General features: G+C 39.0%; 2 protein-coding genes across 2 annotated transcripts; one reads left to right on the forward strand and one right to left on the reverse strand.

The window, feature by feature from the left end:
- Positions 1 to 2,756: 2,756 nt before the first annotated feature.
- Positions 2,757 to 10,012, forward strand: reep5 (receptor accessory protein 5). The gene is made up of 5 exons (XM_038306939.1): positions 2,757 to 2,960; positions 3,199 to 3,292; positions 6,795 to 6,933; positions 7,023 to 7,191; positions 9,735 to 10,012. The coding sequence occupies exons 1-5, from the start codon at positions 2,843 to 2,845 to the stop codon at positions 9,782 to 9,784; spliced, it is 570 nt and encodes a 189-aa protein (XP_038162867.1). The 5' UTR covers positions 2,757 to 2,842; the 3' UTR covers positions 9,785 to 10,012.
- Positions 10,013 to 13,730: 3,718 nt separating this feature from the next.
- On the reverse strand, positions 13,731 to 20,479 carry LOC119797758 (EKC/KEOPS complex subunit Lage3). Its single transcript, XM_038306966.1, has 3 exons — positions 20,228 to 20,479; positions 14,288 to 14,416; positions 13,731 to 14,197 (listed from the first exon to the last, which is right to left on the reverse strand). The coding sequence occupies exons 1-3, from the start codon at positions 20,281 to 20,283 to the stop codon at positions 14,083 to 14,085; spliced, it is 300 nt and encodes a 99-aa protein (XP_038162894.1). The 5' UTR covers positions 20,284 to 20,479; the 3' UTR covers positions 13,731 to 14,082.
- Positions 20,480 to 24,786: the final 4,307 nt, after the last annotated feature.

Here is a 24,786-nt window from a genome sequence, read left to right on the forward strand (position 1 = left end):
AAATTAGAATTTGAACTCAAGAAGAACTGTTAAATTCATCTGTAAAAATGAGAGCATTTTTTTTTATTTGTAATGGAAAAAACATTTGACAGATGAAAACTGGGATCCTATCTCAATACCACTGAAACTATCACCTTATTGTTTTTGAATAATTAGTAAAACAGAATTTGTAATGAAACAATGAAATAGATCCAAATGACCTATCCGTAACCATGTCTGTTCCAGCCCAGATCTTCATTAGAATTTCTTTTAAGTATTATGTCTTTAGTACAGGGGCAATAACAGGGGCCAGGACATGATCTACAGGGGCACTGGCCCCCTTTGGCCCCTGTCTAGAACCGGCCATGGTGAGAAATGATGACACCGTGGCGAGGTGCACTGTATGCTGAAGTCCCATGAAAAACAGAAAACACAACCGATGTTTATGGCTACAAGATTGAAAGTATTTTGTTTGGTGTTTAAGAAATCACTGTCAGTTAATAAACAATTGTTGCAAAGTTGTTGGCCTTAAGTGTGTATAGGGCATGGTGTGGGTCTGTTGTCCCCAGGGGGCGGGCGGTTGTGGGATAAGCATCTCCCTGAAATGAGTTTTTGGAACTTGGGATGCAGTGATGGGACTAACGGCGTTGAAAGTAACGTGTTTTAGTAACGAGTAATCTAACTAATTACTTTGACTGTAACTATAACGCAGTTACCATTGCAGACACCCCCTTACTGCGCGTTACTCAGGTCGCACAATGAACCTTTTTTCATGATAGGACTCGTGCGCGCCTTGTCATGAGAGGGGGGGATGAGAATGGCTGATGTATAGTAAGATTCCGTCTGTCAGTTGGGTGGGTGGGTGTTTCTGCTGGTGGGTGTTAACGTACAGCACACACAGAGAGATGGTGAGATAGGATGACTCCAGCAGCAAAACAGCGTTTTCCAGATGGTAATACCAGTGTTACGTCGAGCTGCGTTTCCCCATCAGATAAGGTTTCCTCTGCATCTCCGCACAGTGCAGGCGCCACGATTCACCGCGCAAGCGACAGGAAATGCGCATGCTCGCTAAAGGCGCGCAACAGTCGCCCTGTGCTTGCACCACAGGAGAACTATGGAGAGCGTGAACGATCAAATGATAGCCTTTATGGAGAAAGGGAGAAATCTGGATGGATGGATGGATGGATACTCTGCCTTTTCAACCTACTGTATTTTTTTTTATTTTAAACATTATTTGATGGCCTTTGTGGCAGGGATGGAGATCCATATTTTATGTCACACACAGAGTATAGATCTAGATAGATAGATGGATAGATAGATGTTGCAGTATCTCTAACAACCCAAACACACAGGATTTCAGAATTAGACATCCCCAGTTAATTAATTTCATATACTCACCTGATCTGAATGCCCTGTTAAAAAACTTCACATCGCGTTTCCCCTGATGTCATTTATGTTGAGTTGCAATAAATGCTAAACTCTCTGCAGGTTCTTGTCTTTGTCGTCCGCTCTATTCAGCTGGCTTTGGAAACACACGGCGAGAAGGTGGGGGCCGGGTGGTGAGGGTTACAGGGGCGAGAAACTCAAAAGTAATGCAATAGTTACTTTTACTAGTAACGAGTTACTTTTATTGTGGAGTAACTCAGTTAGTAACTCAGTTACTTTTTGGGAGAAGTAACTATAACTAATTACTTTTTCAAAGTAATGTGCCCAACACTGTTGGGATGATGATGATAGGATAAACCAACCAACCCCTTGATGAATATAATAAAATAACATAACCCCGATAAAAATATGTTGCTTAATGTTCCATGGTAAAGTTAGTTCAGTAAACACAGGTGCTGCTACCCATAAACTTCATGCTAGCACTAGTGGCTAATGATAATTTTTTTGTAGCCTACACTGAGTGCATCCTCTCTGACAGGATTTCTAATGGTTCGTCATTTTGTCATTTGCATCATTTTTCACACAATAAATGCACAGTAGTCCAATGTTACCCTACAGTATCTGGAAGACTGAATAGATCTGATGAGCAACTTACAATAACTTCTTATGATGATGTAACGTGATAATATGTGTGATTGACTGTGACCTCTCTCTCTCTCTCTCTCTCTCTCTCTCTTTGATGTAAGAATTGTTGCTGTGGTGGAGTTTACGTTTTACAGTGTAAACTAAGATTTTGGAAGTATTTTAAGTGTCCAATCTCACTAATTTCCATTAACCTGGCCTCAAGGTATTGCACACTTAAACATTCAGTACACCAAAAAAAATGTGGTGGGCCAGTCTAGTCCAAAATGCCAGGGCCGATTTTTTGTCCCAGTCTACCCCTGCCTTTGAGTCAATGATTCGATGGAATCAACTGGTTTTCCTTTGATATAACATTTTGAATCAATTTGACTGTATGATCTGGTGAACTGTAAAGTGCATTGAGATGACATGTGTTGTGAATTGGCGCTATAGAAATAAACTGAAAAGAAATGAATAAATAAAGATGCTAATAAAAAGTGATATACATTTATGTCTCATTGTATAATTTAATTTCCACCTACATTTATTTGTTGTTTTTTGGTGGGAAATTAATTGTATGCTTATTATTTACTGAGCATTTATTATTTATTATTGGATATTACTCGATCATATACAAACCAACTAGACGAGCTTGTCTGGTTAGTCACTCTGGGTGAAAAGTCAGCGGGCTGGCCTCTAGCTAGTTTAGCTTTTATTTTGAAGGCCGGAGTTTAATTAAACCTCCAGGCTCGTCCTCATCACCGCGGGTTGGGCTGTGTCGGGTTACAGGGGTGTGGCGCCACACTCAACCATCATTTCCTAATTCATCCTCATCGCTGAAGAAGGAAGCGCAGCCATGGCTCAGGGTCTCAAGGAGAGATTTGACAAATTCCTTCATGAGAAGAACCTTATGACTGATATTCTACAAAAAATTGAAGCCAGAACTGGAGTAAACCGGACGTACATCGCTGCCGGTGAGTAGCTACGCAGGAAAAAAAAAAAAAGTCATAACGGTAATGAAAAGTCATCGCAGATTGCGAAGCTGTTTTAATGGATTTCCTTCTATTTAGAAATTCTTTCGTTCATTTAAAGTATAAGAACAGTAACGATTGTGGTCAAAATCCGCAGTGTTTTGTGAAAAAAAAAAAAAAAAACGTTACATCCATGGCAACGCGGTGTGACGTGTGCTTTCTTTTGTCTTCTTCCGCCCAGGAGTCATAGCTGTGATCGCAGTTTACCTGGTCATCGGTTACGGTGCCTCTCTGCTGTGTAACCTCATCGGCTTCCTGTATCCAGCCTACATATCGTAAGGGTTTGATTTTCTAACTACTGTTCTGGCCTGCAGCCCCTCCCTGTGTAAACTCACGTAACCAGAAATAAATATAGGCAGAGATACGTCATCATATTATTTCTAAAGCATTTGTAATGCAGACTCTTATTATAGTCCGTTATTTTAAGGTTAAGTTCATGCTAACAAAATGTTTTTTTTTATCATCTATTTTTTCATTCTATTTTAAGTCGTAGGGAAGTCAATTTTAATATCAAATAATTCTGGCATAAAGATGTATATAAATGTACTCTTTATAAGACCATATTGTCCCAAATTAAGAACATTTTTTATTTTTAAGAAAATCCTGTCTTTAAAATCTGTGTTTTTTCCATTATCTTATGCAGGCCAGTTAGTTATACGTCAACCTGAACACCTAAATTCGGCCAATCATATATCAACGGTCATCTGTCAATCAATTTTTTCGGTCATAGATCTTGATTCATATGTCGCAGCTAATATATGCAATGGTTGACATAAGAATAATTTCCTTTCCCATTGAGTTCCGTCCCAGTGTTCACGGGGATAGACGTCTGTGTCTTCAGCAGGCGTAGAGCTAACAGAACTGGCAGCGTTGCGAGGCAAGGGCTCAAACATGTACGGCTGGAAGCCTTCTACACCAAACCAAGCTTCTGCCGCCCTGGCGTCCTCTTCCACAACATCTTTGTCCCCGCTTTCCTCCTCTAAATAAAAAATGGATGGCGAAAGAGACTCATCCACGACCTCCTACACTAAACTCTGCTCCTCTTGCATGTTTCCGCTGTCCATAGCGTTCCTTGACAGTGTCGTTTAGTGCTACTTGCTACGTTCCCAATGGAATTTCCCATTGGGAACGTACTAGCATTGAGTTGCTAACTGGTTAGCAAGATGCTTCCGAGACATCAGCTGCAATCAAACATGCTTGTGAACCTTCCGCCACAACAATCCCGGCCCCTTGACAAATGACTAATCACATTCACTTTATTCCCTCGTGTAAAGTCGGGCACATCTAGGGAGAATTCTGAAATGCAACGATTGGAACAGCCGATTCCCTACGACTTTAACCCATTCAAAGGTTGTAGGGCTTACTGGTTATTGGAGATGTTCTGTCACAGTTTACAAACAGAAAATGCTCCAAACAAAAATCTAAAATTGGACCTGTCTTCAGCCAGTGAACTTATTCTCTCATCTCAAACGGTCAAGCAACAACGATCTCAAAAAACAAAAGGGGGGAAAAAAAACATATCAGTTTAAAAATTTCCTGTTTTGTGATTTTTGAATTGAATAAAGCTTTCTAACTTTAAAGCTACTAGAATTATCCTCCAAGCTTAGATGTAAAACCTGTTAGAAAGTTATTGGACTGTACCTAAAAATGTTTGGTCAGATGGTATGAGAAAGTCTGCATTTGACTATGAATGAGCCTGTATGCATAATTTTAACACCATATGGATTCGATTTAATGTAACTAAAGTAATAGGTGGGCTCAGGTCTTGTTTAAACTTCTTGATCTTTTTTTTTATAATCCAAACGTGGTATTGCAGGCTAACAAAAGAAGCCAAGCGACCCCCATTCCAAAGGGGTGGACCCATTCATCCGTTTCATTGTTGTCTAAGATGGATTGTATTTTAACTTTTTTGGAATCACTATGACCTGTATGGCTGTGAATCTTCACCAGCATATAATCCAAAAAAATTAATCCTTTAAAAAATATTTTAGCATGTATGCTGCGTAGGTGTAGAATTCGTCTAATAAATTAAGATGTATAAAAAAAACAAATAAACAACTGGAATCTATAAAAAAAAAAAAAAAATGTAATGAATTTGTTCAAGTTAACATGTTTTCATTGATCTCTGTCTAAAATGTCCGGTTAAATATGGACCTGTAGTGACTTGTTAATGTTTGGATTTAATGTTCTGATTAAGTTTAGTCAAATTTGCTTTAATCTCTGCAAGTTGCAGAGTAGGAAAGGCACAGGTCCAACCGGTAATACAACATCAACGATCCAGTGGAATTTGCTCAGTAAATGCCTAGCTTTGCCTTTAAGGCTTCACTGATGTTTAGTCAGCCATGATGCAAGTTAAAATGTTAGATCTTGCAAAAGACAATATAATGAGTGGAGGCTGAACAAATCAACGGATTAGCATTTATAGACACAATGGTGCTCACAAACTTGGGCAAATTTCTTGAAAATTATGCACAGCCTGATGCAGTGTGGACAGCGTTAAAGCAGAGTAATAAATATTATGTATTGACTAGAAATATCAATTTGAATGAGACCACTCAGCTAATAGAAAAAATTGTGAGTTATAATAATAATACATTATATTTTAAAGGCGCCTTTCTGGACACTCAAGGTCACCATACAAAAGATAAAAACACAATGGCAGTTATTAATCATGTGAACTAGCTGCTTCTGCTGCTTGCGATCTGAACGTAGCGTTATGGTTAAAAATGCTGTGCATGTAAACGTTCTAACAAAGCCTAAAACAGCAGTGTTTTCATAAAAAGGTCAGGAGCGGAATGTTGGTGGGTTGAATTCTATGGAGGATAAAAAGTGCCAAAATTAAATAAATAAATACAGCATTAAATAAATAATTAAATGTGTCAATAATTAATTAAATGTGGAATTAAATAAATAAATGTGTCATTCATTAATTAAAACCACGTCACTGATATAAAGTGCCACAATTAAATAAATAAATACAGCGATAAACAATTAAATGTGTAATTCGTTAAATAATAAAATAAAATAAAATAAAATACGTCCTCATTTTATTAAAAAATATAAATAATTATTTCAGTGTGCGTTTAATTATTTCATGGTCCTGTGTCGCAGTGCATCGAAACCATTAAAAGAATCTGTCAAACTCACCCATCAAAGTTAGGGGGCGGGGGTTAACGCGAATCGAGTCTCTGTAATCTATTTGCTTCGCCTTAATGTGCAGGGTGACCAATCAGGTGTTAGATAACCGCCCCCTAACTTTGATGGGTGAGTTTGACAGATTCTTTTAATGGTTTCGATGCACTGCGACACAGGACCATGAAATAATTAAATGCACACTGAAATAATTATATATATTTCTTTTAATAAAATGACGACATATATTATAAAATTAATGACACATTTATATATTTAATTCCTTATTTATTTAATTAATTACACATTTAATTAATTGTTTATCTCTGTATTTATTTATTTAATTGTGGCACTTTATATCAGTGACGTGGTTTTAATTAATGAATGACACATTTATTTATTTAATTCCACATTTAATTAATTATTGACACATTTAATTATTTATTTAATGCTGTTTTAATTATTTAATTTTGGCACTTTTTATACTCCATAGCATTCAGTTAGTTCATGGAATAAAATAATAACCTGAAACAGCCTTAACATGGTAAACTGATTAGTGTTTGTTGTTGTAATACTGCAACTTTTAAAAGGTATGTTGAACAGAATCAAGATGTAAGAACAGATGGTGTTTATATCTTCTGCCAGAATTAAGGCGATCGAAAGTGCAACAAAAGATGATGATACGAAGTGGCTGACCTACTGGGTGGTCTATGGACTCTTCAGTGTGGCAGAGTTTTTTGCTGATATCTTCCTCTCCTGGTTCCCTTTCTACTACATTGGAAAGGTGATTCAATGACTTGCATAATTTCCTTTTTTAACTCATTGTTAACACATAAATCTAGCTGTTCATTATCCGATCATCTTTGTTTTCAGTGTTCCTTCCTTGTGTGGTGCATGGCTCCTACTCCTTCTAATGGATCAATCATGATCTACCAACGGATCATTCGACCGCTGTTCCTCAAGAACGAGGCCAAGATTGACGATGCAGTGAAAAACATCAAGGACAAAGCATCAGAGGCAGCCGACAAATTTAGAGATGAGGGTATGGATATTAATTCTTCTTTTGCCATAAAAATAGTTGCTGTCTTGTTACTCTTTGGTGTTGTTATAGTTCCTCTTGATGGGTAGGCTGTAACAATCAGTGAACAACAGTCTCTTGGCATTTCATTGTCAGCATGACTCAGCTCAAACTGAGCTTTATTCAACCAAAAATACTCATAGTTCCAATCGGGCGGATTTAGGAAATTTGGGGCCCTAGGCAAAAACAGGCATGGGGCCCTCTTAATTGAGAAGACAACACATTAAACAGACCCCTTATACAGATAGAGACACTGTCTCTAAAGGAATGAAAGATTTTTTCCAAGCACTAAGCTCACTTAGCTGATTGCTCCTTCCTGTGTTTCCAAAAAGGCCAAAGTAAATAACCCAGTCCTTCTTTTCACTGTAGACAAGCCATGATCTGCTTATCTGTTCTCCATTTTTCATTTGGATGAAATAATAGCTGCATGAATCATGACAGCAGACGAGATAGAGGAGAGCAGGAGGCGGGGTTACCAATCTACTTGCTCTGGAGAGCAGAGTTCGCTGCTTTTAGATGTTGTCTCCAAAGTCTCCAGTAGCAGAAAAAAGGCGCTAGATTTGGCGCTAGGAGCTTTTCTGAAATCAAGTACTAGAGGGGTCTGAAAAGTCACTAAATATAGCGACTAAAGCGCTAAGTTGGCAACACTGCTCTTTGCATTGTTTTTAAGTGGTTCTGTTGTCTGTTTGGGCCTTTCTGAACATGTGCAGCAAATGGACTGATCCAATATGGTGGACACTGAAGGGGGGGTGAGACACACTTTATATTCTAATGCTACATTCACACCGGACGCAGCAGGAGCAGCAAAATTGCGTCTGCTGCTTCCTTTTTGCTGCTTGTACCAGTTTAGTTCTGACGCACGGCTGAAGCAGCTTTGCTGCTCTGGCTGCGCGGTGCAAAAGTGGGTCTGACGCACTTTGGGCGGAGCTACTCTATCCTTTCTTTGCCTTGCAGCTATATTGCTGTGAGCAGCGGGAATAAAGTAGTTTTATTATGTTTTTAAGTGGGAAAATCCACCTGAAAACTTAATCAGTTCATCCAGATTACCATCCTGCCCTCCAATATTATTTCTGTCGGAGCCGCTCAGACCCCCACATACCAGCGGTGCGCTGACAGCAGGAATCCCATTCAACAGCAGCCTTTGGCCGGGTCACCACCTTGTGGTTCACCGCGGTGGCTGGAAGATGGTTTTTATGTACATAATCCAAACTGCAGGCACCAGGATAATAAAGCGAACACGCGTTGTCGGCAGGTTTCGTTGTCGAGCAGCAAAAGTTCAATTTTTCCATCTCGAGCAGCATGCACGCGTCAGATGCTTAAACGCTCCCGACGCGCTGCTTCAGCTGCTCAGACACGCTGGGCCTGCTGCTCAAAACGCGCTGCGGGACCTTCTATTGCGCCTTGACGCCCATCAACCATTGACTTTGCACGTAAACTCACTGCTTCTGCTGCGTCCGGTGTGAACGTAGCAAAAGTGTTTTGATGGCATTTTATCAAAAGAAAAATGAATGCGCCCAAAATGATAGCTAACTGGGGACCAGCAGGTAGGATGGCCTTATGCAAACATATCACCAGATTGATTGACAATTAGGAGGACCACTTATTTAGAAGATCCGTCCGGAAAAAGAAAATCCTCCACTATACCTTTTAATATATTCTTACTTAAAAAATAAAACGAAAATTTTATTTTCTGACCTTTAAAAAGTCTGTTTTAAGACAGCATGATTTAATTTAGGGTTTGAAATGTGTAGAATTTGTCCTCTGATCAAAACATGATAATCTGTAATAATCCTGTAGGGCATGCTGGCTGGTTCTAAGCTTCTGATAGAATAGGATCGAATAGGAGCTTTCTCCTCACTTAAGATAAACTGCATCTCCATTTTATTTCCCGTTTAAAAACCAAACCTTTTCTTTGAATGTGGTTTTCAGTCAGGCATTTATTTGGGCTTCGTGGGTTAAGAAATTAAACCGTTCGATTACTGTTTGAATTACACGCCTATGGAGACTGATTTTCATTTGAACATTGCATTGATTGTACTGACAAGAACTGCAAGCTATTGAATAATGAACATTCCAAAAGAGTAAAAAAAACAATCCACTGGACTTTGTTTCCAAGTTTCAAGACGTTTCGCTTCCCATCCAGGAAGCCTTTTCAATTAAAAAGGTCAGAAATAGCATTGAATTCCAGGCTTTATAGATTGGACCAAAGAACACAAACCATTCCCTAAGGGGTGGATCCGCTCGTCAGGTTAAATTTGCATGTTTCTGAGCCAAAACAAGGCTTTGTTTTGGTCCACTCTATAAAGCCTGGAACTCAACTCTGTTTCTGACATTTTGAATTGAAAAAGCTTCCTGGGTGGGAAGTGAAAGGTCTTCAGACTTGGAAACAAAGTCAGTGGATTGCCTTATTTTTTACTTCTTTTTATAACTTTTTTGGGATGACTATGACCTGGATGACTGAGAATCTTCACCAGCAATAATGAACATTATTTATAATTTCTCCACAGCAAAGAAAGCCACAGCAAACCTCATCTTTGAGGAGAAGAAAAGCTCCTAAGAAGAATGTCTCCATGCTATCTGAGTGTGATGCCGAAACAAAATGGGCTTTAAGTGTTAGAAAACAAACCCAAACCTACATAAAAGTTTGCGCTTTATGCTGGATGTGTTTATTTTTAATATATGTACAACATGCATTGATAAAGCTGTTTCGTATGTCTGGTCGCCTTTATTATGAATTCATTAGTGTTTGCTTCAAGAACCAAAAATAAAATGAACTTAAATCTTCTCACTCTAGCCTTTGTGTCTAAATAAAGAAAATTGATGCCCCGTCCACACGAAGTCAAACCCTGGCCTAAACGCACAAATTTTTCACCAAACCAGCCTCTCATCCATACGAAGCCGGCAGACAGAGCAATATAGACCACATAGTTCAGCACCTCAATTTGACTGAACCACGAAAATGGACCCGCAGGGCAACCATGTATAAATATTACTGAGCATGCCCAACATTTCGTTGCCTGTTTTCGCCTATTTTTGCTTTGGCACCACAGCGCCTCTTACAGGCCTGGCATACATTTAGCAGCGTTTTCATGCATTCGTGTGGTCGATCACATTTATTTTACGTCTCCGTCTTTACGACAAACAATCTGGAAAATATCAGTGTTTCGTGTTCGTTTTGACTTCGTGTGGACGGGGCCTAAGTCATCACAGAGACAACACAGTACATATTCATGATGGGTCGGTGCATTTCTCAAGCTCTAACAGCAAAACCCTGTGTTGGTGCACATATCGTTTCAAGAAGTTCCGATACAGAAGCTGTTTTGCACTGCCTGACACACTAAACTGTTTTTATAAGTCCATCTGTCAACACAACGAATCTGCAAAAAAGCCGAGCAGGACTATTCTGATCTCATATTGGATTTAATGTTCTTCCTGTTCCTCTCAGTTATTCCTCAACTTATCTGAATTCAAATGGACTCTTAGTTTGCAGTTATTTGTGTAGTCATCTTAAATAAATAAATCCTAGTCTCACATGCTCACTGAAATTTCCATTATCTGTTCAAATTATGGATTGTCTAAAAATCTATCTGAAAATATCAAACATATATTTAATTTAAACGGAAATATGAGATAATACATCAAAGCAAACAATGGTTTTAATGATGATTTTAATATAGATCATCAAATCAGTGTCAGTTTAGTCTGTCAGAGGCTGCCTGTAGTGACTTTAAACGTCCTGCAGATTTCAGTATTCAGTGACACAATATCAAAATCATATCAATACAGTTTGCCAATGTGAAGAAATATAGTAATACAATCAAAACTGACAGATGACCTTCGTAAGTGTAAAATAATTATACGTCCTAATTGGGATGAGGCTTAGATGGATATCGATGCTGTATACTTGAGGGACACCATGTTAGCTCATGAGGAGTCAAAGAATATGATGGTTTCAGAAAGTGGTGTAACAACAAGATCAAGGTGCAAGCAGATCAGTTGGTCAGTCCCTCTACTGGTACTGGAGCTCTAAGTACTGTAACCAAACTTCAAAGACATGACTGCACAGTTTTGTGTTTTGGATAGTGGTGCCACCAGGGGGTGCAATGACCTCGCCACCACACTGGTCAGTGTAAACTCTAGTAGCATCAGTTCAGCATTTCATCCAATTATGCAGAGCCAGAGACTTAACATAAAAAATATTCACACATAAACCAAGATATGAGTAGATGTTTAACTCTTTATGATTTCTACAGACAGGTTTACCACAATAGTAGATTAAAACCCTGAAATTAATGCTTTTAGTTTCAGTTTGCCACCCCAAGATTTTTAGTGACCCCATCTGCCTCCCCATGAAACATTTCTGGAGGCGCCACTGGTTTTGGATGACCTTTATTTAATTTTTTGCATCTTCCAGCAGGGGCCTGTGAAACAAAGCGAGCTTAATGTAGCAAGATGACTTCGAGCCATGGGTGGCCCTAGCTCATTTGGCACCCCGGTCGAACTAGTATTAAATCAACCTGTTGCCTTTCCTGTTCATCATTCTTCTTCCATTCTTTGTCTCCCTCTCCATCCTCGCTCCTGAACTACATAACTCTGTGAGGATCATTTTCTTTGATTTCTCCAGTGCATTTAATACAATTCAGTCTGACTTTGTCAGAAACTTCAAGACTCAGGCATCATACATTCACTAGGATTAAAGACTACCTGACAAAACAGACCAGTTTGTAAGACTTAAGGGTCAACTGTCTAATTAAGAGGTCAGTAGCACAGGCCTCGATTTAGAGCCATGCCCCGATCTATGGTCTGCAGTCAGGGGCTATTCATTCTGAAGGCCCTGGGAGGATTTGATTGACATCGTAACGCAATAATTGTTTCAAAAAATGTAGCAACTACATAAACACAATGGAAGTGGTGCAGCCAAAAGAAAAAAAACGCTACGATTTATTTGGAATAACAGTACAGTTGGATAAATGACAATTAAAGTTTATTTTGTGAATGTATGTTACTGTTCCTGATTGATTTCAGGCCTGCAGTAAAGGCCCTGACTGCCTACCTCTGGTCAAATGTAACGCAGCTGTTTAATAAAACAGTGGCTCGGGGAATATTGATTAACAAAATCAGATAAACTCAAATTAAATAAAAGTTTTCCCAATTAAAACAAAAAATAAACATCAGAGCCAGCGGTGCGTCACACATTTGCGGACGACACCTCTCTCATCACGCTCATCTCCATCTGGCGACCGGGTGCAGGGAGAACAATTTGGAGCTCAACGCTCTAAAAAGAGTGGAGATGGTTGTGGACTTCAGGAAGAACTTAGCCATCCCATCCAGCTATCCTCATCAACCTCTGTCTCTTGACACTGTGGAGTCTTTCCGCTTCCTGGGAACCATCATCTCACAGGACCTAAAGTGGGAGCGGAACATTACCTACTTCACAAAGAAAGCCCAGCAGATGTATTTCCTGCGGCAGATGAAAAAAATTCAACCTTCCAAGTACAATGATGGCGGACTTCTACTCCATCATTGAGGCCATCCTCACCTCCTCCATCACCATCTAACACGCTAGTGCCACCCTAAGGACAAGAGCAGACTGCAGCGTGTCATCCAGCTACGAATGAGTAGGAGCGTCACAAATCTGCTGTAAGACTCAGATACATAAACAGTATCAGAGGAACCTTGATCTCAGAATATACTTTGTATTCTTAATATTTTTGTAATATTACCAGTTTATTTTCATATGTCTTCTTGTTTCTCTTGATTTTATTCTCGTAAAGAATAAAAATAATGAAAAGAATCTGGCCTGGCCCTATTACTCCGAGACTGAAACAATTCTGAAAACTGTGAATATTATGTAAATGTTCCCACTTAATTCTCACAATATCACGTTTTTCCTCATATTACCACATTTGTCTTTTTTTTTTGTACTTTATTTTCCTAGGACTTTTCCCCCCCTGATATAATTATGTCTCTTAAATAGTCCCCCAAAAAAGTCTGTAATCTTTGTCTAGACCAGATCTTAAAAGGTTCATATTTGGCATGGTTAATGAAGACCACATGTTGAGATTTTTATATTGGTCACACAAATGTGGACCTTAAAAAGTATAAAAATAACAGAATAAGTAACAGTTTAATATATATACATATAAATATGTAGATATTTAGATTAAGTTGTTTTCTATATATACATACATATATACATATAGATATATATATAGATACATCGATAATCTTATAGTTTTATCAATATAGTTTTGTATAATCACACACTTTTTTATTTATAATACTACTAAATCTATATATGCACATATATATATATAAAAACATCATTTTGTACAGTATGCAAGCTAAAAACCTTTAATAACAATGGTCTCGCACAGGTTTGGCAACAACTTTCTGCAATATACAATATGGCGGTGATGTTGATGTGCGATACTACTCCCAACTTGCAGAATAACAGGGTATTCAAATACTTATTTTCCTCACTGTTAGTTAAACCACAACACTCTAGGCGTCCTATTCCTTTTAATTTAGAAGCTGACAAAATTGTGAAATAACTTCACAAAAATGTCTACCAACATTAATGAAATACATCAAATACAAAGCTTTAACTTTACAACTAAATTTTCCAGGTGAAAAATAAAATTTAAGTGAAAAGGGAAGGAAAAAATAAAAACATTTAAAGTGGAAAAATATTTGAAACAGCATTCTAAATAAAGAATTGAAAGTCAGATTGCAAAGACTTGATCTGCTGGTAAAATTTCCAGGATTCAAACTTTAGTCACATATGCTGCTTCTACTAATTTTCAAGGAGGCAAAACAAAAAGTAACCCTGAGTTATTAGTCATGTGTGCTGAACTAGAGATCGACAGGAGGGGCGAAGAGGTCCATGGTCTCCACAATGAGCGACAGATGGTCCAGAAATGAGTTGACAGAAACTCTGAGGATTCGAGCTTCATCTGCACTCCATCTTCTGAAAAACAACAAACAACAGCTCACAGAATCGGCTGCTAGGGACTGTATGACTTAGGGAAACAAGGAAAAAAAGGCCTAAAGCTCTCACACAGACAGCGTGCTTTCAGACACACTCAGGTGCTTGTTGATGCCACCTCTCCTTGGCTCTCGGTCAGGGGAGAGTGACCGGAGGGCAATGGTGGCCTCCCGGGCTGATGGAAAGGGGACATCCAGCAAGCTTTTCGAGGGGTCAAGGAAGACTGGGTGACATGTGCAAACTCAAAGATGCCAGACAATTAAGCTACTTTTAATAGCATTTTTCCATTTTGATGATTTATTTACCCTTTAAAAAAACAACAAAAACCCCAACATTAATAAAGATTAGAAATAATTAAACCCCACATTAGAAAATTAAATAATTAGGAGAAACTAATCTGTGTTTCTTAATAGTCAGACTTTAAAAATGGGATTATATGAGTTTGTATTCTAGTCATTCAGTAATATCCTGCTGCAATCTGCCCACGTCTGATTCAAATATGCAGCTGCAAGAGGACATGACTGAACAAAGGGTTTTCATCTTTGGAATATAAAACAGGAAGCCCTGACCCATGTGTTGGATGGATATATAGACATACATATGAGAGTAGACCCCACATTGACCGCTTTCACCTACGGCCAAAGACGTGATTTGGTGGCGTTATCTTCGGGTTGTCGACAGCTCCGATTAGTAAAATGCTTTGAGCAGGCAAGGAATCAATTTTAATTAACTTTAATATTAATGGTTTTGTTTTGTTTTTTTTGCTTTAAACCAACAAATGCTTCAGTGCATTTAAATATTCTTAGCAGGGTTAAGAGTAATAGAATATTCTTATAGAACGTATGTTTGTTGCACAGCCGCTCATACATTTTTATAATGCTTTTATTACTATATAAAGAAACACATTTACACAAACGGGTATACACAAATATATACATTCCTCTCCCAAACAATTAATGACATTAATCGATTGTTTAAAAATATTTAACTAACACCTCCAATTAAAATCTACAGTTGAGCTGTTTGTGACCTGTGGATAGTGGTTAGGATGGTTCCTCCTAAAGTCCAAGAGGATCTCCTTGGTCTTCTCCACGTTCAGGATCAGGGTTTTATCTCTGCACCAGTCCACCTCCTCTCTGTAGTCCTGGTCGTTGTCGTCTCTGATGAGGCCCACCACCGTGGTGTTGTCTGCAAACTTCACCATGTGATCGGTGGTGAACCTGGGGACGCAGTCATGTGTCATCAGGGTGAACAGCAGGGGACTCAGGACGCAGAACTGAGGGTAGCCTGTGCTTAGACTGATGACATCAGAGGTGTTCTGTCCGACCCGGACTGACTGAGGTCAGTTGGTGAGGAAGTCTAGCAGCCAATAGCAGAGGGGTGTATTGAAGCCCAACTGTTCCAGTTTGCCCATCAGATGCTGTGGGATGATGATGTTGAAAGCTGAACTGAAGTCCAGGAACAGCAGCCGCACGTGAATGTTTTTGTGCTTCTGTAGAAGGTGGTGAGGATGGGTGGGGGCAGGCGGGCTCTCCTCATCCTCCTCAGGAAGTCCAAGCGCTTCTGTGCCCTTTTAACCAGTGAGGTGGTGTTTACAGTCCAGGTGAGGGTGTCTGTGATGTGCACCCCCAGGAATTCGGTGCTGCTGACCACCTCTAGAGCCAAGCTGTTGATGAGCAGTGGAGCGTGGTTCTTCTTGAAGTCCAAGATGAGCTCATTCATCTTCCCCACATTCAGGATCCTGTGCTCTTTGTGTAATTGCTGTTGAGAACTGTTCAATAACGTTTAAATAGTATTATAATCGAATTATTTCCTTGTGGTTTGTGTAAAAGGATTTTGGAGCTAATCAGGTCACATGTGACATAAACACAGAGACTCAGGTTCATGCCAGATGACCAAATCTACTTTGTTATAGTTTTATTGTGAAATTTATCTAATAGCGCATATATTTACCTGAGAACTGATGATGTCTGAGTGTTAATCATCCTGTTTGGGTGCACTGAAGTATATATCACAATAAAGTAGTGAATCTCAATCTATTCACTTATTTATTTTTTATTGCATCTTAAATAGGCCTATAGACTCATAGGTCTTTTGTGTATAAATAAATAAAAAATAAAAAAAGTCACAGTAACCCCTGTTCAAAATGACCTCCAGCGGCTCTGCCTCTTGTTGCTGTTGCACAGACACACACACACGAATATATATATTAGTGATGGGTCGGGCAACACCGATGCGTCGGCGCATGTGTCGGTCTCATAGAGCGAAACCTGTGTCGACGTGTGTATCGCTACGGAAAAGTCACGTGACCGAAACAGTTCCTGTATCGGTCACGTGACCGATGTTTCGAACTGATTGACAAGCCTTTATAAGGATGCGCATCTGCTAGAACAATCTTGCGTGTTTTGCGAATATAAAATTCATAAAAAATTATGGAGCTTCCTCAAGCAAAAAGAAAGGTTTCTGCCGTGTGGGACCACTTTGATGTCATTTCGGAAAATAAGGTATTTGTTTTAATTTCCTTGTTTCACCCTGTTCCTCTCAGAGTTTCCACTTGATTTTCTGAGTAGAAATTAATTTCAAAGTGACCTTTAGTTTACTGTTCGTGTTATTTTCTACAGGTTAAATGTCGCAATTGCTCAACAGAGCTTGCATATTTAAATAACAGCACCTCCTCAATGCTGAGGCATTATAGGGCCAAGCATGAGAGTGAAATCCATGATACACCCATGATGAACTCAGGTATACAGGTATTTTACAACTTACTGACTTTGTTTTATTGATAATTCTGAATAATTTACACTTTCTCATTTTTAACCATCAAGCTTCCAGGAAGCAGATGCTTGATGAGGCTGTGCTTAATTTCATTGTAAAGGACTGCCAGCCCCTCGCTGTTGTGGAGAATGAAGGGTTCAGGGAGCTGGTTCAGCTCCTTGAGCCCTCATATGTTTTGCCATCCAGAAAGGTTTGTGTGGAAATTATCTAAAGTGGTAGTTTATTCATCAACTTTATTTTAAATATATTGATTTTCTTCTGGTTTGACTTGGTGTGGTTTTCAGACCATCAAACATCTGTTGGCCAAAAAGTACGAGGAGGAACGGGAACGAGTGAAAATGGAAGTACAGCAGACTGCGGACAGAATGTGCCTCAATAGTTGGAAGCTCAAATGAGCCCCAGCCGGGAACATCTTCACAACAGCTGTCTGCCCCCACTTCAGGCACGATATTGAGCATCATTTCTTTGTTGTTTGTAAATCATGTAGGCCTACTAAAATACTTTTTTTTTATTTATTTATTTTTTTTTTAAGAAGACCTTTGGGAACATTTTGAAGTGGGGAGGCAGACCAAAAGTGCCCCAGCTGATGCCATCCTTGAGGTGCAGAGATACATGGCAGAGGGCAATATTGCGAGGTCCCAGGATCCTCTTGTACAGGTGCTGGTCATAAAATTAGAATATCATGAAAAAGTAGATTGATTTCAGTAATTCCATTTAAAAAGTGAAACTTGTATATTATATTCATACATTACATACAAACTCATATATTTCAGATGTTTATTTTGTTTAATTTTGATGATTACAAATGACAACAAATGAAAATCTCAAATTCATCATATCAGAAAATTAGAATATTACTGAAGACCAATAAAAACAAAGGATTTATAGAAATGTTGGCCAACTGAAAAGTATGAACATGAAAAGTATGAGCATGTACAGCACTCAGTATTTAGTTGGGCCTCCTTTGGCCTGTATTACTGCAGCAATGCGGCGTGGCATGGAGTCGATCAGTCTGTGGCACTGCTCAGGTGTTATGATAGCCCAGGTTGCTCTAATAGTGGCTTTTAGCTCTTCTGAATTGTTGGGTCTGGTGTATTGCATCTTCTTCTTCACAATACCCCATAGATTTTCTATGGGGTTAAGGTCAGGAGAGTTTGCTGACCAATTAAGAACAGGGATACCATGGTCCTTCAACCAGGTACTGGTAGCTTTGGCACTGTGTGCAGGTGCCAAGTCCTGTTGGAAAATGAAATCTGCATCTCCAAAAAGTTGGTCAGCTGCAGGAAGCATGAAGTGCTCTAAAACTTCCTGGTATGTGGCTGCGTTGACCCTGGACCTCAGAAAACACAATGGACCAACACCAGCAGATGACATGGCACCCCAAACCATCACTGACTGTGGAAACTTTACACTGGACTTCAAGCAACGTGGATGAAGTGCCTCTCTTCTTTTCCTCCAGACTCTGGGACCTTGATTTCCAAAGGAAATGCAAAATTTACTTTCATCAGAGAACATGACTTTGGACCACTCACCAGCAGTCCAGTCCTGTTTCTCTTTAGCCCAGGCAAGACGCTTCTGACGCTGTCTGTGGTTCAAGAGTGGCTTGACACAAGGAATGCGACAGCAGAAACCCATGTCTTTCATACGTCTGTGTGTGGTGGTTCTTGAAGCACTCACTCCAGCTGCAGTCCACTCTTTGTGAATCTCCCCCACATTTTTGAAGGGGTTTTGTTTCACAATCCTCTCCAGGGTGCGGTTATCTCTCTTGCTTGTACACTTTTTTCGACCACATCTTTTCCTTCCCTTCGCCTCTCTATTAATGTGCTTGGACACTGAGCTCTGTGAACAGCCAGCCTCTTTAGCGATGACCTTTTGTGTCTTGCCCTCCTTGTGCAAGGTGTCGATGGTCGTCTTTTGGACAACTGTCAAGTCAGCAGTCTTCCCCATGATTGTGTAGCCTATAGAACTAGACTGAAAGACCATTTAAAGGCTTTTGCAGGTGGTTTGAGTTAATTAGCTGATTAGAGTGTGGCACCAGGGGCCATCAATTTTGAACCTTTTCACAATATTCTAATTTTCTGATATGATGAATTTGAGATTTTCATTTGTTGTCATTTGTAATCATCAAAATTAAACAAAATAAACATCTGAAATATATGAGTTTGTATGTAATGTATGAATATAATATACAAGTTTCACTTTTTAAATGGAATTACTGAAATCAATCTACTTTTTCATGATATTCTAATTTTATGACCAGCACCTGTATATTGGAAAAACCAAAGGACGGTTTATCCAAACCTCTTCCGCCTGGCCTTAAAATTTTTGTGCACTCCAGCTTCATCTGTGCCGTGTGAGCGGGTGTTTTCCACAGCTGGAGAACTAATATTAAAAAAGCGCAACAGACTGAATTTCAAAACGTTGCAACAACTTATTTTTTTGAATAAAAAATTGTAAAAAAAAAATACCAGTGAACAAGCATCTTCATTTACTACATGTTTACTTAGAGATTATTACATTATGATGCAGGTTCTTTTTATTTATTGACTGTGTCTAAAATATCAAATATGTTTTAATAATACAATGCATCATACAATGAATTGCATCATATTAGTGTATATAATAGGTCATCAAATCAGTGTCAGTTAACTCTGTCAACTAGGTTGCCTGTAGGGATTTTTAATGTCCAGCAGGTGTCAGTATTCAGGGACACAGTATGGACACAGTATCAATACTGTTTGGTAATGTGTCGAAACGTTTCATGACGCCTCATCAACCCATCACTAATATATATGCACACATATTAATACCTTTCGATGTGTCCCATCAGTTTTTATAGTAATTAGAAACAATCCATCGAGAAACGACTAAACTGTAGTTTTGCTCTCTAGCCAAAATAAACCTCATTTACATTAGTGCAAGGCATAATAATCTTAATGTACCTGACATTAAAATGCTAATTCAACATTGCAGAAAAAAATATTCTATCATTGATCGAATAGAAATAATGTAGATGACTTAAAGTAGGAAAAGTTTATTCTGTTAGAAAGTGAAAACAACTCTTCCACTCAGAAACAGACCAAACCTTTTGTTGCTTTTTTTTTTATACATACACGTATAAAAACCCCAAACGAACCGATGATAAAACCTGCAAGAACTCGGTATAGCAATGTTAGATAAACCATTAAACAATCCGGCGCCTGATCATTAAAGTCCGCATGTTAAATAAAAGGATACAACCCCAGCTTGCCCGTTTCCGGATGTATTGCTGTCGCCATGCTTGTAATACCCATAGAGCTCTGCTGAGTTCCAATTCAGGAGCTGCGCAGCGCCGAGGCCTGTTCGGATTAAAGACTCCTCGTTATGCGTTTGATAACTGCAGCCTTATTTTTGCTGGTTTTCAAGAGGTACGGTTTATTCTACGCTGATTCGAATTCATGCGCTACTACCTTCTCCTAAGGCAGAATCGCAGACCGATGACGTCATAACGCGGCGCCGAGGTGTGGTCGGATTTTTTTTATTTATTTATTTCATTTAAAGTAAACAATAAAATATAAAATATACAGATAAACAAATTAATATGCCAGGTGGTATAATAATATAATAAAATAAACAAGTACAGTCAGGAATAAAGACAAACAAAATTGCAAACATATCTGTTTAGGAGAATCATATACATTTTAATGTATATAACCACATATACGGTACAAACATATATTGTAGAAATACTCATATTTTCTACATCGATAAATTGTCCAGAATTTTTAGATGGGAACAACTTGAAATTATTTGTTGTGCCTTTTGATGAGAAGAGGGTTTAATAGTACTAAAATGTTTTAAGTTCAAGTAAATAAACATTAAAGCCTGACATTTTTTTTAGAACTTTAAATTAAATTTAGCCAAGATAGTTAACAGATTGATAAGGAAAGGTTTGAGAAACATTTTAGCTTGCTGCTGAAAACCAAAGAGAATGTTTTCCCAACGAGCTTGAAAATTAAAATTAAACTTTTAAAATATTTGAGTCCAAATAGTTACAATCAAAACAAATGTGTAACCGATTCTGGAAAAAGGTCACAAAAAATGCAGTTCACAATAATATCAGATTTGAATTTTTTAAGGTAGTCTTTGGCTGGATAAATCCTGTGAATGAGTTTAATTGTAATTTCCTTCACCTTGTCAGAAAGGAGATAGTGGCCATGTTCGAATTTATGGGATGCGTCCTTAGATGGCCAGATTTGAAGGACGATTACGTCATAGCGCGGCGCCAAGGTCTGGTCAGATTCCAAGACTGCTCATTATACGGCCTTAAAATGCATCCTTCTTTTTGCCCGATTTGAAGGACGGGTCCGATGTATGCTCGGTATCGAGAGGTCCCAAGATGGCAGAGTGAGAGGTGATGTTTTTGCAGGCACTGGCATACAGTCTTCTTTTAGAAAAATTTTAACACAATTTTTGTGCTTAAGCCCCTGCTTGAAATCGTCTTACTGTTTCTTGTCCTTAGTTTAACATCTTTTTGAAACCATTTCAACCTTCCAGTTTTTTTAGGTTTTTTTTTTCACCGTCCTTGAATTTGTATATGGATGCACGTATGTCTGACCACAACTACAACCAGGCGGCTCTTCAAGAGGCTTGCGACAAAGATATTATTGAAGAAATGGAGCTGGTCGGGGCCACAGCGGATCCTTCTTGTAAAGATTAGAACGTTAACTGGGATCATACACCCATTAAGAATAAAAATAAGAAAAAAATAAAGCTACAGGAGATTGAATTTAAGGAGTACTCAGCGAACGCTGTTCTTCGAGAGGATAGGAGAACTTAACACAAAGATGGACAATCAGACTGAAATTTTGAAAGGTATTGAAAAACGTATTGAAGCAAATACTGTCACCATTGATGTAAATAAGAAAGCCATAGCAGAGCTTCAGTTAACCTTCTCAAAAAAGAAAACACAGCGTTTATTGCCACTGGTATTGCATACTCTGGTTGTATTTGTTAAAAGGGCTATTGCACTTAAAAAAAAAAAAAAAAAAAAATTGTTGTTGGCTATTATCTCATTCCTGCTCATCGTTCCTGAGCTTAGTTTTTGCACAACTACTGTGTTTATTTCATGTTGTATTTACTTTCACTTAATGCTAGGGGTTTAAAAAATAATGTAAAGCCTAAGGCTACTTTTCTTTATTGTAACGAGCAAAAGGCAAATATTTTTTTTTTTCTGCAGGAAACTCATTCATCCAATGAGGATGCTAAATTCTGAAACTTTAATGGGGTGACCAAATTTATTTCAATCATGGTACCTCACATTCTGCTGGGGTTATGATTATGTTTCATAAATTCCCAGATTCGTTGTTGGAGCATATCAGTGATAGCCTTGTGAGACCATCCTGATCTCGCCAGCTTTCACTCGCAGATCAGTCTGGAGACTCTCAGTTAAAGAAAATTTGGAGCAGTTCACCAAACGAACATCCAATCAGCGTTGGCTTTGAGGTGGGTTGACTTGTGATGCAACGAGAAGCGCGACAGTTCAGTCTAAAGAACATGGCGGCTGGAGGCTTTTCTCAAAGGAAAAGATGTTTTTGTTCTTCTCCCGACTGGTTTCGGCAAGGGTAGCCTGGCTTGTGGTTGTGTTTTCGTCGTCGCTCAGATCAACTAAGCATACGTTATATGCTTCGTTGATCTGATTGGTTTATTTGGCCCGTCTATCACCAACATAGGCCAATCAGCTAACCAGTATTTTCACCCCTTCCCAAAATTACTTCAACGGAAGGTTTCCAGATGGATATGCGGAGCAAATCCATCTGGTGGAGTCAGGTTATATCAGTGATACAAATGGCCACTGGGTAACTGTGATAGTGGAGATTGATGGAAATAAGATAATTCTGGTGTGTGTATATCAGTGTTGTGGTCAAGAAAACCTAACCCGAGACCAAGACAAGACCAAGACCAGAGTGTATCGAGACCGAGACAAGACCAAGACTTTTAGGGTCCGAGACCAAGACCGAGGGAAGTCGAGACCGAGTCAAGACCAAGACCAGCGCCAGTATGTGACAATAGAATGTGAAACATGATCAAAATCACTAAAATTGATCTAAAAGACCCACATTCACATAAAAACACCTAGATATTTGACACACAGAACTGGAATAAACATAAACATCTTTATTTAGTACTCCTGTGTAGTAATCAGTGTTGTGGTCAAGACCTCCTACCCCGAGACCAAGACAAGACCAAGACCAGAGTGTATCGAGACCGAGACAATACCAAGACTTTTTTTGCTCTGCTTTCCACCTATGTGCAATCCACTCATGAAGCCGACAGCAATACGAAGACATGTTCAGGAAAGCTGTAATTGGAACAGCGTTGTCCATGAATAACACGAATCAACACTTCTTTAAATTAAATCAAATCAGTATGTCAGACATGTTGTCACAAACACTACTAGGTGACAATAACTTGTGCATCAAGCTAGGTGGCAAATATCAGATAAGAAATAACATTCACCCAAAAGATAAAGTATACATATATAACTTTAGCTAACTTAATAGGTGTATCTAATATTGAGATAAAATCATCTCAGACAACCACTTGTGACTTTCAATCGAAGTGAAAGGGGGTGGGCGTGACAGCGGTAAAAAAAAACAAAAAACAGGTTATTGCTTGGATTTGAATCCAAGCATCAAATAAAAAGAAGGATCTTAAAGAAACTAATAATATTCTGATGATTAGCGTTATTTCCACAGTTGCGGTCTTGACCGGTCTTGAAATAAAATGCCGAGTCCTCAGCGCCCGAGATCGAGACAAGACCGAGACCTAATACGGTCAAGTCCGAGACGAGACCATCAAAAAATGGTCTCGAGACCGGTACTACAAAACTGGTGTATATGATTATAATATTAAAGCAATTAACAGACATTGGAGAGATGATAAAACAGTGGAAAACAAAATATTCCACTGATCAGGTTGTTTTAGGTGGAGACTTCACTGCAACTCCAGATGCATCAATTGATCGTCTCCCCTCCCCGGGGAAGCACCATATCTAATACAAATTTGACAGACTGCTTGAGGATTAGAAATCCTAATACCAGACAATACTCCTGGTTCAGTCCTTCTGGAAATGGTCAGAGCTCTAGGCTAGATTACTGGTTAATCCCTTATAATACGTTAGATAATATTTCGAGCTGTGAAATCTCAGCAGCTAACAGATCATTGTTCAGTGACGTTGCTTCTCTCTCTAAATAAATCTAAACCACCTTCAAATGTAGTTTGGAAGTTTAATTGTAATTTACTGAATAATAAAATGTTTTGCGCAGAAGTCTTAAACCTTATTGAGAGTATCGCAGTAATGGATATGTCACCCTTAAAGGTACACTATGCAACCGGTGTTGATTTTCCAGCGAGGCTCCCCCCAGAGGGCGAAAGTAAAAGTGCACTGTCGTAAATATGCACAGCTGTTCTCCTGGTTTCTCCGTCAAGCCAGGCGCTGTTGTTTTGAGCTTAGCAGACAGGCGAACGCAACGAATGACTAATGCTGCGTTCACACCGCAGCTGGCGCGACAGAAGCAGCGAGTTTACATGCAACGTAACGTCAAGGCGCAGCAAAAGGTCCCGCGGCGCGTTTTGAGCAGCAGGCGCAGCACGTCTGAGCAGCTGAAGCAGCGCATCGGGCGCGTTTAAGCATCTGACGCAGGGAGAGAGACACAGCGCTGATGATCACTCCTCTTAAACAGTTTATTGACGCCTAAATTAACTTAAAATGCAGAAATCTGCCGGCAGAATATGCAGTTTGGATTATTTAGATG

This window comes from Cyprinodon tularosa, unplaced genomic scaffold (assembly GCF_016077235.1).
Source record: "Cyprinodon tularosa strain WSP-4 unplaced genomic scaffold, ASM1607723v1 ctg598, whole genome shotgun sequence".
Classification (NCBI taxonomy): Eukaryota; Metazoa; Chordata; class Actinopteri; order Cyprinodontiformes; family Cyprinodontidae; genus Cyprinodon; species Cyprinodon tularosa.

Excerpts from the sequence above, each read along its gene's own strand:
- LOC119797758 (XM_038306966.1), bottom strand. The coding sequence starts at position 20,283 with ATGGGTATTACAAGCATGGCGACAGCAATACATCCGGAAACGGGCAAG. Across the intron at positions 14,417-20,227 it reads GAAACGGGCAAGCTGGGGTT|CTTGCTGGATGTCCCCTTTC; the intron begins GTATCCTTTTAT and ends CCCCTCGAAAAG. Across the intron at positions 14,198-14,287 it reads TCTGAAAGCACGCTGTCTGT|AAGATGGAGTGCAGATGAAG; the intron begins GTGAGAGCTTTA and ends GTTGTTTTTCAG.
- reep5 (XM_038306939.1), top strand. The coding sequence starts at position 2,843 with ATGGCTCAGGGTCTCAAGGAGAGATTTGACAAATTCCTTCATGAGAAG. Across the intron at positions 3,293-6,794 it reads CTGTATCCAGCCTACATATC|AATTAAGGCGATCGAAAGTG; the intron begins GTAAGGGTTTGA and ends ATCTTCTGCCAG. Across the intron at positions 7,192-9,734 it reads CGACAAATTTAGAGATGAGG|CAAAGAAAGCCACAGCAAAC; the intron begins GTATGGATATTA and ends ATTTCTCCACAG.